The following is a 15,932-nucleotide window of genomic DNA, read 5'->3' on the forward strand; positions in this document are numbered from 1 at the left end:
AGTTTGGGGACAATGGATACCATGAGCCTTGGATTCCTTTTGCATAGAGTCTAGTGGTTGGATGATTCCTTCACCACTAGTGAGGGTTGAGGGATTACATCAGGGGAAGGCTGGCGTAGGATTGTGAAATGAAAGGGCCAATTCCCTATGTCCTGGGATTGGCTCTACAGAGACTAATACTGCTGAGGATTTGTGTGCACAGAAGACATTGGTGGCAAAGGTTCCATGCAAGGTAGTTTGTGTAGTGATTTGATGAGAACAGAAATTTGAGACTTTGGAATTTTCCTCTTGTCTTCTCTGTTTCCAGGTGCCTTTCCTATTTTATTGTGACAACTGACCACTTAATGTATCTTTAATGTGATTTTGAATATTTTTAATGAACCAGAAAAATCAGCAGAAAATGGTGGGAGACCTCTTTTTTTTTTTTTAATTATTTATATATTTGTGAGAGAGAGAGGCACAGACACAGGCAGAAGCAGGCTCCACGTAGGGAGCCTGATGTGGGACTTGATCCCTAGTCTCCAGGATCACACCCTAGGCTGAAGGTGATGCTAAACTGCTGAGCCACCTGAGCTGCCTGGTGGGAGACCTCTTTAAGAAAATCCCTTAGTGCTGCTATAAACATCGGGGTGCAGGCATCCCCCTGTGTTTCATTGCATCTGTATCTTTGGGGTAAATCCCCAGCAGTGCAACTGCTGGGTCGTAGGGCAGATGTATTTTTAACTATTATGCTGAGTGAAATAAAGCAATCGGATAAGGACAAACATATGGTCTCATTCATTTGGGGAATATGAAAAATAGTGAAAGGGAATAAAGGGGAAAGGAGAAAAAATGAGTGGGAAATATCAGAAAGGGAGACAGAACATGAAAGACTCCCAGCTCTGGGAAAGGAACTAGGGGTGGTGGAAGGGGAGGTGGGCGGGGGGTGGGGGTGACTGGGTGATGGGCACTGAGGTGGGCACTTGATGGGATGAGCACTGGGTGTTATTCTATATGTTGGCAAATTGAACACCGATAAAAAATAAATTTATAAAAATAAAAAAGAAAGAAAATCCCTTAGTAAGGTTGCCATAAACTAGTTGAGTTTTTTTTTTTTTATTTCATTTATTTCAGGTCAACTTAGTGGACTTTTATCTGAGTAAAAATATAGCTGTTGAAGTCACTCTTTCTAATAGTAATAAAACCTTCATTCCTTTTCTCTAAGCAGCATGGAACTTTTTTTACGTCTCATATACTTGGAGTTACCTGCAGCCTCAATTTTCTTTGATTGCTTGCTGGCCTAGGTTCTGGTGGTGTTTTCTCTGACTAATAGGTACAGCAACTGTCACTCTAACTTAGGACGATTGAAGATGAAACAAATCACAGTAGAACTTCTTGACTAACCACAAGGAAGATGTGGCTGAGGGTCTTCAGAATCGTTACAAAGATGTTTGTAACCAGTGTTCCCCATCTTCACTTAAGACAAAATAGAAGGGGATATGTAATGTTGTAACACAAAGGATTGGGATCAGCTATGGGGAAGAACTAACTGTGCAGAGTGTATGGCACCACCAAAAGGATTTTTAAATAAGAGGGGATGAGAGTCCTTCGGGAAGTCAAAATCCTGTATGTTATCTTTTAGGCTGATCCACAGACAATTAGAAGGCTTTGACTGGCAGGCTTCATGGGGGAAGCTGCCCTCCCCACACCAGACCTGTACACAATGAGTGCATTGCAGTTTTCTCGAGGGAGTTGCAGCCAAGTGTTCAGGTACCCCTGGACCAGCCATGCTCCTATGCTCATCTACATTCCCAGTCCTAGAGCTTAGATTCAGGGACTTCCAGGACTTCCCAGGTGCCTCCCCTGAGACTTCTTATGGGATGCTATGGCTGAGGCACTTTTACCCATGGTGATGGGGTATTTTTCTACTTCTGCTCTCCCCTTCTCTTTACCCTCAACCTTATGGAATCATAAAAAGGCAGGAGCCTTTTGTTTGGGGCTCCTGGGCAGTGAGATACTTCTGTCATGTGACCCCTGCCTGGTGCTGTTCCATGGAGAAAAATGGAGCACTGGGATGCTGGCATTTTTACCTCTTGCCTTCACTGTTGCAGTGAATAATGAAATCTTGATTGTTATTTTCAGATTGGCTTGCTTTCATTGACCATCTCAGCTCCTGGAAGCTGGTAGAATTTTTTTTTTTAATTTTTTTTTAATTTTTATTTATTTATGATAGGCACACAGTGAGAGAGAGAGAGAGAGGCAGAGACACAGGCAGAGGGAGAAGCAGGCTCCATGCACCGGGAGCCTGATGTGGGACTCGATCCCGGGTGTCCAGGATCGCGCCCTGGGCCAAAGGCAGGCGCCAAACCGCTGCGCCACCCAGGGATCCCCAAGCTGGTAGAATTTTTGTGGATGATTTTAAAAAAAAGATTTACGTATTTACTTGAGAGGGAGAGAGAGAGAGGGAGGGAGAAGAGACGGGGAGAGAGAGGGTACAAGCAAGGGAGGGGCAGAGGGAGAGGGGGAGAGAATCCTCAAGCAGACTCCCCACCGAGTGCAGAGCCCGAAGCTGGGCTCCATCTCCATCTCACAATGCAGAGACCGACTGAGCCACCCAGGTGGCCCTGGATGGTTCTTTTTTTTTTTTTTTTTTTTTTAAGATTTTATTTATTTACTCATACGAGACACATACACACACAGAGACAGAGACACAAGCAGAGGGAGAAGCAGGCTCCATGCTGGGAGCCTGATGTGGGACTCGATCCCGGGTCTCTAGGATCATACCCTGGGCTGAAGGCAGCGCTAAAACGCTGAGCCACTCAGGCCTCCCTGCCCTGGATGGTTCTTAATGTAGATTCTTATCAATGAAGGAAAGAACTGCTACCTGAGAATTTGTGTAATATTCATTCACTCCTCTATTTTTTTAAAAAGATTTTATTTATTTATTCATGAGAGACACACAAAGAGAGGCAGAGACATAGGCAGAGGGAGAAGCAGGCTCCATGCAGGAAGCCCGATGTGGGACTTGATCGCGGGACTCGGGGATCACACCCTGAGCTGAAGGCAGAAGCTCAGCCGCTGAGCCACCCAGGCATCCCTCACTCCTGTATTAAACAAATACTTATTGACATCTATGTTCCAGGCACCGGGGACAAGGACATTGTGGGCTGGGAATACAAATTTGAACAAGGTGACAAAGGTCTCTACCTGCATGGAGGTGGTGTTATCTGTGGAGACTGCAACCAATGAGTAAACATATTACAATAATTATAGATTATGGTTATATCATAGAGGGAATAAGCAATATTTAAAAGAATATTTTATTTAAATTCAATTTGCTAACATATAGTATAACACCCAGTGTTCATCTCATCATGTGCCCTCCTTATTGTCAAAGTGATTAGTGAAGGGAAGCTTCTCTAGGTTCAGTAAATGGAGAGGCTTTTCTAAGGAGGTGTTATTGGTACAGAAACCTGGGGGTTGGGAAGAAATCAGCCTCATGAAGAGGGTGGGAAAATGTGTTCCATGCAGAGGGACCAACAGGTACAAGGGCTGTGATGTGGGAACAGGCACAGTGTGTTCTAGGAATTCAGAAAGCCATGCTGCCCTAGTTGTTGTGTGTTTTGAATGTTATGCCTGAGTGAGACCTCTGTATCCTTTACAGAATTTATAAATACTTCATTTTGGTTTTGTATGGATTTATATCCCTTCTGGTCCTCAAAAGAATTTAAGTGACTGATGAAATTTAAAAGCTTTGAACTGGGCAGCCCGGGTGGCTCAGGGGTTTAGCGCTGCCTTCAGCCCAGGGTGTGATCCTGGAGACCCAGGATCGAGTCCCACATTGGGCATCCTGCATGGAGCCTGCTTCTCCCTCTGCCTGTGTCTCTGCCTCTCTCTCTCTGTCTCTTATGAATTGAAAAAAAAAAAAAGAAAGAAAAGCTTTGAACAAAAGAGTTGAGGGACAATAGGAGAGTAAAGCAGTGAGGAGTATCATTGATTCATGAAAAGATGAGTAACTAAAAGGAAATTGAAAGGGAAAAGCTTGGCTCGAGGAATGAACCAGGTCACGGTCAGACTATGTCCCCAAGGGCAGTATCTGGCTCTTAGCAGGTCAGTAGTTGATGGTTGAATGAGTACACTATTAGGGCAGATGGGTTCTCATCAACTTAGGCTTTGGCATGAAACTCTTGGAAGGAAGTAGTTTGGGTTTGGGGGAGAAGTAAATGTGACCTGGCCCACTTTGTAAACCTGAACTTGTGTTAGAGCAGGTAACTTACATGCAATGACAGGTACTGAGTGACCCCTTATTTGCCAGTAAAATGCCAACACAACATACAGAGAACAAGAGAATAGAGGGAGAAGTGGAAGAAAGAGGAATGTATGGAGACCATCAAAATATGAGTTTAAAAACTTCCAGAAGGAACTTATTGGGTTCTTTCAAGAACGAACTATTTGGTACTAGAACCTCCAAAAGTAGATGGTATGGTGTCAGAGTTAAGAACATGGGCTTTGGAATTAATAGAGCTCCCTTTGAAAGCATCTCTTCCTAAGGATGTAACCCTGAGTGAGTTATGTAACCTCTGTGAACCTTGGTCTCATCTTCTGTAAAATGGGGATATAATACCACTTAGTTCATAAGGTTATCCTGAGGATTACATGAAGTAAACCATATACATCTGGGGCGTAGTTAGTGTTTAATAAATTGTAACTGTAACTAAAGGTTATTGAGGAGGTGGAAATATCAAGGCTTTGATAAAGAGGTCAGATGTGGTGGGTGGAGTAGATTAGGAGATGGAGACATAGTTCTGGGGAAACTTCTTCTGAATGGAAAGAAATCAACAAGAAGCATATTGTGGCCAAGAGGATTACCATCATTTTCTTTCTTTGTTCTCTGATTTGGCCATGATGGGAAGGTAAGCAAGAAAAATTAGTACCTGAGAAGTCTCTGAAATGAGAGAGGTACCATAGAAAGATGGGAGAGCTGAGCTGAGCATGAGTGGTGCTTCCTGGCCAGAGCAGACAAATGGTTGGAAGTTAGGAGCTGGGAATGGCTTCTTGGAGGCCCTGAGGGATGAGACAAGTAGACTTCCATTAGAGGAGAAAATCTGGTCTAAATTTAGTTACACTGTGCTTTCTAATGAGTTTAGTGACAAGAGTCTGCAATTTGTTGTTTTTGAATATCAAGAGTTTACTTTCTGACATAAGAAGTAAAATCAGGGGTGCCTGGGTGGCTTAGTCAGTTGAGCATCTGACTCTTGATTTTTGGCTCAGGTCGTGATCTCAGGGTTGTAGGATCAACTCCCATGTTGGACTCAGTGCTGGGCATAGAGCCTGCTGAAGATTCTCCCTCTTCTTCCTCTGCCCCTATGCCTTTAAAAAAAAAATAGGTAAAATCTCTCTCTCTCTCTCTCTCTCTCTCTCTCTCTCTCTCACACACACACACACACACACACACACCCTTTTTCCCTCTGGGGAGAGAGAGGGCTGTGTCTGGGATGACTGATCCTTCTTATCACTAATTAACTTGTTTATCACTTTCTAGTATGTTTCTTAGAGTCCCAAAATAGTTTATGCCATTTTAATTTATTAACTAAGTGAACAAGTATTAAGTGCCTACCATGTGCCAGATATTGTTCTAGGTAGTGAACAAGTCCCTGTTTTCAAGGCACTTACAAGGCAATAAGGATGATAGCAAAATCAGCAAATGATAAGTACTTTCTGTTCAGAAGAAAGAGAAAACAGATATGACAGTAGAAAGAGATGCCACAGTGCAGCACTGCTTTTGATGGAGTGAATAGGGAAGACCTCTGGGAAAAGGGACTGAAGTCTGGGAAAAGCATATTGTTGGGAGAGGGAACAGCAAATGCAAAGACCCTGAGATGGGAAGGTGCTTGGTGTGAATGAGGAATAGCAAGGATCAGTGTGGGTGGAGGGGAGTGAGTGAGGGGAAAGTGGAGGTTTGTCTGATAGGAATGATCCAGTAGAGGGCTACAGTGAGATACGGAAGAGTGTGTGTGTTTAGGGGGTGTAATTGCAGATACAAAGCCCTGGAGCAGGTAGGGAGGGCAGATTCAGCATGTGGGGAGGGGGGACGGGGAGGGGGAGACTTTGGAGCACAAGACAGCTTCTCCACAGCAATGGGAGGCAAAGCAGGTGTGTGGGCAGAAATGCAGGGAGGTTTGTGGTTTAGGAAGACGGGCATATTCAGTAAATTCCTCAGGAGAGGGGAAGAGGGAGGAGGTTTGAGGAGCTTCGAGAATGTGTGAAATAATTCCTAGAAGAGTGAAAGAGGTAATAGAGTGAAACACTGTACCAACAGAAAAAACACACTTCTCAATTGTCAAGGGGTGGAGAAGCTGAAAAGCCTCTTCCTTTACCTGGTCCTACCTGACTCACAGGCAGGTGGGGGCCAGCGGGACACGTTTCTCTGGCCAAGGCCCAATTTCTGAGGGGCAGTGAGCAGATTCGATGCTGCTTCCTGGTGCTGGACAGTTACTGCCGCTCCCTGCCTCCTTCTTCTCCCCCCACTATCTCTCTCACCTTCTACCCTCCAGCCTCCCTCCGAGGTTTCCTCTCTTGGCTATACCACTTAGGCAAGTTGCTCAACCTCTTTGAGTCTCTGTCTCCTTATCTGTAAAAGGGCCGACTCATTATACTCATCTTAATAGATTTATCATGAAAATCGAGTCACCATGTACAAAGTGCAAGGTGCCCTGTTTGGCAGGTGGGTGTTTCCTTTTGTCGTCACTACTGTCAATGCAGCTACTTCTGTGACTGTTGCTGCAAGATGGGTCTCTAGTGGCACACCTCGCCTGTGCCTGTCACTGCTGCCTCTGTGGTCCCAGACTGCAGTGGATGGAAGAATTAGCTGAGGTTTTTGCTAAAAATTCTGATTCTTGGCTCAGAGACACAGCCTCCATGCAGGGATGTAGGACCTGAGATCTCCATTTTAAACAAATACCCCAGGGGTTGGATGGTTGTTATTAGTATGATCACTTCCTGGATGACATCTCATTGAATTTTCACAACCACTGCATACGATTGGAGGGTTAGCCCATTTTAGCAAAGGGAAAACAGAGCTGAAGGGAGGCTAAATAATTTGACTAACATGGAACTTGTAGAGACCCGAGCTGGGTCTCTTTCCCAGGTTGTGGGCAGGTATGTGGAAAGTTTACATAAGTGCTGTTTCGGTGTGGTCTCACATTCCATCCAAATGGAAGACAGAGCTCTTTGATGGAGCTCACAGAACAGTTTGATAAGGATGGAAGGCGTTCTGCCTGTGAGTAACATCACCAGACCCACACACAGGTCCTGATTCCAGCACATCCTAGCTGTGTGGTTTGAGGGGAGACACTTCACCTCTCTGAGCCTTCTCTTCTTTGCCTTGAAGTTTTGAATACCTTGATATAAGCCTGAGAGGGTCATGAAGATGAAGCCAAGTAATGCATGGCATGCCTCTCCTGGGTTTAAATATCCTCATGCTAGCTTGATTTTAGCAACTTCCGGTAATATATTGTATTTGAGCTACTTCTCTTCCCTCCTGCTACATTTCTTTTGGGGCAGGGGCCAACTCTTAGTAGTTGTTTGTGCTCTACACGTTGGCAATTCTAAGACGGTGGATAAATGGATGAGTGTTTATTTTTTTTAATATTTTATTTATTTATTCATGGGAAACACACTGAGAGAGGCAGAGACACAGGCAGAAGCAGGCAGGGGAAAAAGAAAAAAAAAAAAAAAAGAAGCAGGCAGGGAGCCTGACGCGGGACTCGATCCCGGTCTCCAGGATCACACCCTGGGCCGAAGGCGGCACTAAACCACTGAGCCACCCGGGCTGCCCCTGGATGAGTGTTTAAACAAAAAAAATTATATTAGGAGCATTGCTGTAATCAATCTCTCATGTCTTAGAACAATACAGTGTTATACTGTGAATTTAGCTGGGAAGCATTGTATACAAGAGGCTTTCAGTTAAGTAGAAGCATCAACAATGTTACAAATAAGATAGACTTTTTTCCCCATCCTTCTGAAAAAGCATAGGTCCCTTTGTGGGTCTCTGAAACATTGGCTTATTTTCCAGGGCCTTCCAACCTTAGATCTCAACTCTGTATTGTTTATTTGAACAGTTTTGTCCCTTTGCCTTCCAGCCCCTTCTGTTATATTTGCTATTTCCCATATGTCTAGGCTAGTAATAGTCTTGATACAATTCAGAGCATGCATCCCTTGTCCCCATCTCCAAGATGAGTCCCTAGTCCTTGTCTTTTAGTATTTTCATCTCTATCTGGAATACAGAGTAGATGACCAGCACAGGTTTGTGAGCATGGATGGGTGATTCATTCAACACAATCATGAAAGAATCCCACTGCTCCCTTTGTCCTCCTCTTCTCTGACATGTCTCAGTTTTGGTTCTGCTTTTATTTATTTATGGCTATTTTTAAAATATTGAACCTCAGACGCAGAGTTGGATTATGGATTATCTACAACCCTCAGTTTATGACATGCTTTGATCATTGGTCCTCGCATGGTCTGTTTTAATGTATATGTGGATGGATGGTTTTAAATAATATAATAAGCATCTGTGTACTTGCTACCAAAACCAGAATAGGGCCTTGGTAGTAACTTATGTCTAACCATATGGTTTCCCTACTTCCCATCTCTCTGTTTTGCACAGTATGGGGTAACCATCATCCTGAATCCTTTATTTTTTCTTTGCTTTCCTTTTTATATAGTTTTATTATGTATATTTTCCTAAAAAGTATTTCTCATTTTGGTTGCTTTTGACTTTATATCATACTTTCCCCCCTCATTTAATGTTATATTGCTAAGATTCATCCATCTTGTTTCATGTTGTCAAATATATTCATTTATTCACTATTGGTCATTTATTCATTCACTACTTGATTCATTCACACTCATGTGACTGGGTCATTACGTTATTCTCAGGATTTTGCTCTTGTGAACAGTGCTTCTGTGAATATTCTTGAACGTGATGTCATCAGGTTTGTGCAAGAGTTTATGGGTTATGTGCTTGAAGGTAGAATTCCTGGGTCACAGGAAATGTGAATTTTCAACATTATAAGATAATGCCAAAATAGTTTCCAAAGTCTCTGCACCAATTTGTACTCCTATCATGTCCTTTCCAATACTATTTATCCTCAAATTTTGAACTTCGGCCTGTTGAATGGATATAAAACAGTATTACACTGTGATCTGCCCTGATCACTAATGCTGGTGAGAGAACATTTCTTCAAATGTTTATTGATATATGTGTGTTCTCTTCTGTAAAATGCCTGTTCCTACTTTTGCCCGTTTTTCTATTGATCTGTTTATACTTTCCATACTGATTTGCAGAAGTTTGGTATATATTTCTGATGAGAATTCTTTGCTGATTTTATGTTCTTTGTTCAGGTATTGATTCTTGTGTAACACCACGGCAAAACTTAGTGGCTTAAAACAAAACTTTGCTTTCTTATGATTCTGTGGGGTGACTAGGCTCAGGTGGGTGGTTCTTCTGCCCCATGTGATGTTAGCTGGAATAACTCAGTGGTCCAAGAAGGCTTCACTAACATGTCTGGTGTCTTGGTGCTCCTTGCCATTTGGTTAGCTTGGACTTTCTCTTAGCATGGTGACTTGAGGATAGTTGGATTTTTTACCTGGAGGCTGGCTTGCAAGAGGAAGGGAGCACAATATGCCAGTCCTTTTAAGGCCTCTGCTCCAAAATCCAGAATGACTCTTCTGCAAATAATAAAGTCAGGTAAGAGGAGAGAATGATATCCAGGGAAAATAGCCTTCACTGCTTGATGTTTGAAGTGGCAGACACACACACACACACACGGAGAAGGAATTGTTGGCAGTCATTATGAGAGATGTCTGCCACTTGTATACTGTGAATACCTTTCAGTTTGTAACTTTTCTTTCTACTTCTTTAAGATGAACCAATATTCTTTTTTTAAAAAATATTTTTATTATTTTTAAATTTTATTTTATTTTATTTTGAGAGAGAGCGCGCGCACAAGCATGTAAGTGGGTGGGGAGGGGCAGAGGAAGAAAGAGAATCTTAAGGGGGCTTCTTGTCCAGCACAGAGAACAATATGGGGTTCCATCTCATGGCCCTGAGATCATGACCTGAGCCAAAATCAAGAGTCAGACGCTTAACCGACTGAGCCACCCAGGCATCTGTAAAGTGAATTTTATTCTAGCTCTTCTTTTATACTCAATGCTTTCTGCATCTCGTTTAAGAAATCATTCCTTGCTTCAAATTCTAAATGATATTCACTGATATTTTGTGCTAATTTGTTTTAAAGTTTATTTCTGACATTAAGTCCTCAATTCATCTGAAGCTGATTTTTGCTGTGGCTTGAGTAGGAATTTGATTTTATTGTTTCCCATTTGAGGTGGATTAGCTTTTCCCACTGATCTGATGTACCACCTCTGTTATATACTAATGTTTTCAAAATGCATGGATCTGTTTTGGGCTCTTCTCTGTCCTGTAGGGCTGTTCCTCTCATCTTGCTCTGTTTTAATTATAATAGCTTCATAATAAGCCCTGATGCCTTGTAGGGCAAGTTTCCTCCTCTTTGGTCTCCCTGTTCAGCAATATCCTGTTTTTTCTTGGTTCTTTACTGTTGCATATAAATTTTAAAATTATTGTACTCAAGAAAATCTCATTGAGATTTTTATTGGGTTTATATTGATTTTATAGATCAATTTTGGGGAAGAATTGACAAGTATTTTTTAATATTATCCTATCCAAGAAAACAGTCATTTTATTTATTTAGATCTAAGAAATTCTTTTAATAAGTTTTGTTTGTTACTTATATTCAATATTTGAGTGAAATCATATGGTATTTGTTTTTCTCTGTCTGACTTCTTTTACTTAGCATAATACCCTGTAGGTCCATCCATGTTGTTGCAGATGACAAAATCTCATTCTTTTTTTATTGGTAAGAAACATTCCAATGTATATACATGCCACTCTTCTTTATCCATTCATCTATTGATGGATATTTGAGTCAATTCCATATCTTGGCTATTGTAAATAATGCTCTAATAAGCTTAGGGATGCATATATCTTTTCAAATTAGTGGTTTTGTTTTCTTTGGGTAGATACCCAGTTGTGGAGTTACTGAATCATATTCCTATTCTATTTTTAATTTTTTAAGGAGCCTCTATGCTGTTTTCTGAAGTGGCTGCACTAATTTGCATTCCTACCAACAGGTGCACAAGGGTTCCTCTTTCTCCACATCCTTATCAACACTTGGATTTCTTGTCTTTTTTATTCTAGCCGTTATGACAGGGGTGCTGGTAGTGACATTTCCCCACCCGCTCTCCATCCCCTCCCCTCTTAGTCTGGATAGCCAGGCACTTTTGGGAACCAGTGTGAACACTCTCCACTTATCTTGCTAGCACCGTGTGCCCCGCCCTCGTGTTCCCCTGCAGATCTGTCCCACCCACATCAACCCCATTTGGCGTATGTCTCTCCTACAGCCACTTCTTCCCTTACACACCTTGCAAACCACCCCAGCAGGGACCAATGCCACTCCAAAGTGACTCCTGCCCTAGGGAGAGGGGAAGATAACCACACACACCAGTGCATCTGCAGTCCCAGCAGCCATTCCTTCTAACTAGCAGCAGAGAGAGAGCACCCTGGTGATCAGTACAACTACAGCCCCAGCAGACAGACTGGGGGCAGGACGAAAACCTCTCAGGGGACATCACAGGAAGAGTGCCCTGCGGTTCAGTGTGATTGCAATCCTGGCAGATGGACTGAGGGCAGGCATTTGGTCTGACTGCAGACACTGCCCTGCAGCATCCCCAGATAGGCCCCCTGACAGCACAGGGACCAAATCCTGCCCGGCACGCCCCCAGTGGGCAAAGTGGGCCATTGCAGCTGGCTGGACAGTAGACAAAAGTGGTTCAGCCACAGCAGGAGGCTGCATGCTGCTCCCATGGGAGACACCCCTGCAATATCTGGTTCTGGGGAATCAGGGGTGAGGGTAGGGGTGGAGGTATTGCACTCTAGGGCACCACGAGGCCTCTTTTTTCTAGACCAATTATACGGAGCAATGTATGTTATTGGCTATTCACAATGTCTAATAAACCAGAGTTGTAGCTGCTTGATGGGGAAGAGAGTTACTAGGTGGTGGTTGACATACTATTTCTGGGACTCTAGGTTTGGTTCTACCGTTTGCCAGTTGTGTGATTCTTGGGAAAATACTTAACTTACTCACTGTGTCTCCTTTTAATTTTTTTTTTTTATTATTATTTATGATAGTCATACAGAGAGAGAGAGAGAGAGAGGCAGAGACACAGGCAGAGGGAGAAGCAGGCTCCATGCACCGGGAGCCTGACGTGGGATTCGATCCCGGGTCTCAGGATCGCGCCCTGGGCGAAAGGCAGGCGCCAAACCGCTGCGCCACCCAGGGATCCCTCACTGTGTCTCCTTAACTGCAAAATAGAGATGATAGCCTTAGGGAGCAAATGTGAAGTGGATGTGCCCAGTGCAGAATAGGTGCTCTTTAAATGTTCACTTTATTTATTAATATACTTATTTGAAAATTGAGAATCACTGAAAATACAAAAAGCATCATCTATATTCTTTATATGTTCATTATGGAGATGAAGATGGAGATAAATGCAGATCATAGGCATCCATATCCTTGGAAGAGATTTGCTTCTAACTACATGTAAAGCTTCTAACCTTAGAGGGGAATAATATAATTCCCTTATCAGATAATTAAATTGGTAAAATCTCTCTGGGGAAAAATGGGAAAAATAAAGACGATTGCAAGGAAAAATATTCATAAGTGTTTAAATGTCTTAGCTTAAATAATTGTTATGCTTTTTATTATATTGACAAATTTTTATAGAAAGAACCTTCAGTTTTTTTAAGAATTGCTGATGAGATCATTACTTTATTGAACTTCTTTGAGGTGCAAGACAATGTGCTGGCTAAAATGTAGTGACAAGCAGGACACATATGATTTCTGATCTCATGAACTCATGAGGCTGCATATCCCAGATGTTGCTCTTGAGTTACATAAGTATAGGATGTTGAAAGATAAAGTGGTACATAAATATATCACCACATATGAGAGAATCCTCAGTTACACAGTAGATGAAAACATTTGGTCACATATTTGGTTACCCACCAGGATCAAATATATCTTTGAACACTTAAGAATTAACTTTCAAGATGCTCACCAGGGAGAGAGGCAGAGGTACCATTCATTACATTACAGAATTTCTGAGAAGGCTGTAACTGTAAGTTTGCTTCTTTATCCACCTCCTCTGTGGTGGTTATGCTTTAAGGTAATTGAATGGGGGAACAAAGCAGTTCAGTATGTGAAACCCATTACTGGATAATCATGATCTTTTGACCCAGTTAAAATATAATAAATATATAAGAATATAAGAAAGCCCTATGTTCAGCTTTTTTGGTGGTAATGGCTGTACAATTCTGCATCACAAACAAAACAAAACAGAAAAAAAATTGCCTACCGAGAAGAATAATTCAATAAGGAAATGAAATGATATCAATAGAATCAGAATTTAGTAAGGCTGATAATACCAAATAGATATCACTCCAGGTAAACCTGGATTCTGATTCATCTATGGAATTAACTATCAATTTCTCACTTTGGTATCCACAGCTCAGCCATTATCTCCCCACTTACTTTTTGAAACTTGTCTTTGATTACTTCTCTGTTGTTAAACTGGACCAACTGGCCTCTGTGCCTTTGCTTGGGCTAGTTCTTCTACCTGGAACTCCTTCCTTGTTTGCTTCTCACTGACACTTACCAAAGCCTGGTCCATTCTCACCAGCAACTAATCCCACGTCTTCTACTCTGTTTCCTAAGCCCATAGAATACATGTTGCCTTATACTTGGAACTCTATAGTCTTGCCGTATCTCACTTCCCTTATAATTGTCTACTTATCCTCTCCACTGGGACTATGAACAGGGATTCTCTGTATCTTAGTACTTGACATGGAAAGTGCAGAATAGAACATAAAGAGTAAAAAGGATTTGCTGAAGGAAAACATCTTTGCATCTCAGGTACAACAGGTTCTTCTTAAAATGTCACATAGGACAAGAAAAACATAGTTGTAAAACATGGAAGATAAATATATATGTCCTAGAAGCATTATACACACAGACATAAACAGGCAGTATGGTTTAAGATTAAATGAAAAAGAGGGGCACCTGGGTGGCTCAGTCGGTTAGGTGTCTGACTCTTGATTTTAGCTCAGGTCATGATCTCATGGTCCTGAGATCTAGGCCCACACTGAGCTCCCTGCTCAGCGTGGAGTCTGTTTTCTCCCTCTTTCCCTTTGCTCCTCCCTCCAACTCTTGCATATGTGCTCTCTCTCTCAAGTAAATAAATAAATAAATCTTAAAAAAAAAGATTAAATGAAAATAGAAAAAGCCTTATTACTGTCTTCAGAATACAGTATGATGAATCAATGGCTGACATCTCTAAGCTGTGTAAAGCAGTCTTTTAGTTACCTCTTTACTAAATTGTTAAGAAAGAATTACTTGAAAATAAAAAAAGATCTTTTTTCCCCCCTGCAGGGTCAGTTCTGTGACTATTGCAATTCTGAAGACCCCAGGAAAGCGCATCCTGTCACCAACGCAATTGATGGATCTGAGAGTTGGTGGCAAAGCCCTCCTCTCTCCTCAGGCACACAATACAACAAAGTCAATGTCACCTTGGATCTAGGGCAGGTAAGTTATGCTTCCAATTGGAAAGGGAGAAATTAGTTTGGATCATTGTTTCTGTAGTTATTTCTGAGATAATAATTATATTAAAAAACAGTTATCAGTTTTAATTGGTATAATTTCCTCTTGGTTTTTTAATATCTTTATATTTTTTATATCTTCTGTTCCTTGGCTGAGATTTTATATATTTTTATTTACTTTAAGAATATTTGTACTTACTCACTGAAGCATTTTTATGATTGCTACTTTAAAGTTTTTGTCAGATAATTCTATCATCTGTTTCATCATCTCTTATTGGGGTCTGTTGATTGTTTTTTCTCATTCAACTTGTTATTTCCCCCTGTGTGTTGATATAATGAGTGATTTCCACTTGTATTTTGGACATTTTAGATATTATATTAGGATTCTCTAAGTCCTATTTAAATCTCTCAGCTTAGCAGATAGTCACCCTGTTTAGGTTTAATATGTAGGCTCTGGCCTGCTTTTGCAGCCTGTAGTTCCAATGACAATTTGGTTTTCAGAACTGGTGCATACTCTTCTAGTCTGCTTTGTTCATCTGGTACTGGGGCTCTTGCTTGGTTCCCAGGAGTGCTGCTGCCTCTGGAGCCAGAATGAACTTCTCTTGATCCAGTGACATTTAGTAGGGGTTGAGACACACTGGACCTTCAGGGCAGAGAGTGCTTCCCCAGTGCATTGTCCAAGGCTGCCTGGTGCAGGTGGAGCTCCTGCTGAAATAGACATTTGGAAATCAATGGCATATAGATTGTGCTAACTGATGAGACCACATGTGAGTGAGAAGAGGAGGGGATCTAGGGCTGAGCCATGGGATTCTCCAAGGTTAAGAAGTCCTGGAAAAGAGAAGGAACCAGTAAAGAAGATTGATATGAGATGAAAGTTGGGAGGAAGACAATCAAGAAAGAGTCCTAAAGCCAGGTGAAGAAAGTATATCAAAAGAAAGGCAGTCTTACAGCTCTATAATACAAGACAAAGAGCCTAATTTTAAAAAATGGGCAAGGGATCTGAATAGACAGTTCTTCAGAGAAGATACATGAGTGGCCAATAAGCATATGAAAAGATGCTTAACATCATTAGCTATCAGGAAAATAGAAGTTAAAACCACAATGAGATACCACTTCACACTCAGTTGGGTGGCTATAATCAAAAACGTAGATAATAAAGTATTGATGAGGTTCTGGAGAGATGGAAACTCTAATACATGGTTAGTGCAAAATAAAATGG

At 41.8% G+C, this 15,932-nt stretch overlaps 1 protein-coding gene across 1 annotated transcript in view; it reads left to right on the forward strand.

Annotated features, from left to right (window-relative positions):
* Positions 1-15,932, forward strand: part of LAMA3 (laminin subunit alpha 3) — a 249,144-nt gene that overhangs the window by 14,169 nt on the left and 219,043 nt on the right. The window contains exon 2 of the mRNA XM_072735102.1: positions 14,547-14,699. Coding sequence (XP_072591203.1) covers positions 14,547-14,699 — 153 coding nt within the window. The remainder of the gene's footprint in view (positions 1-14,546; positions 14,700-15,932) is intronic.

Source organism: Vulpes vulpes, chromosome 13 (genome assembly GCF_048418805.1).
Source record: "Vulpes vulpes isolate BD-2025 chromosome 13, VulVul3, whole genome shotgun sequence".
Taxonomy (NCBI): domain Eukaryota; kingdom Metazoa; phylum Chordata; class Mammalia; order Carnivora; family Canidae; genus Vulpes; species Vulpes vulpes.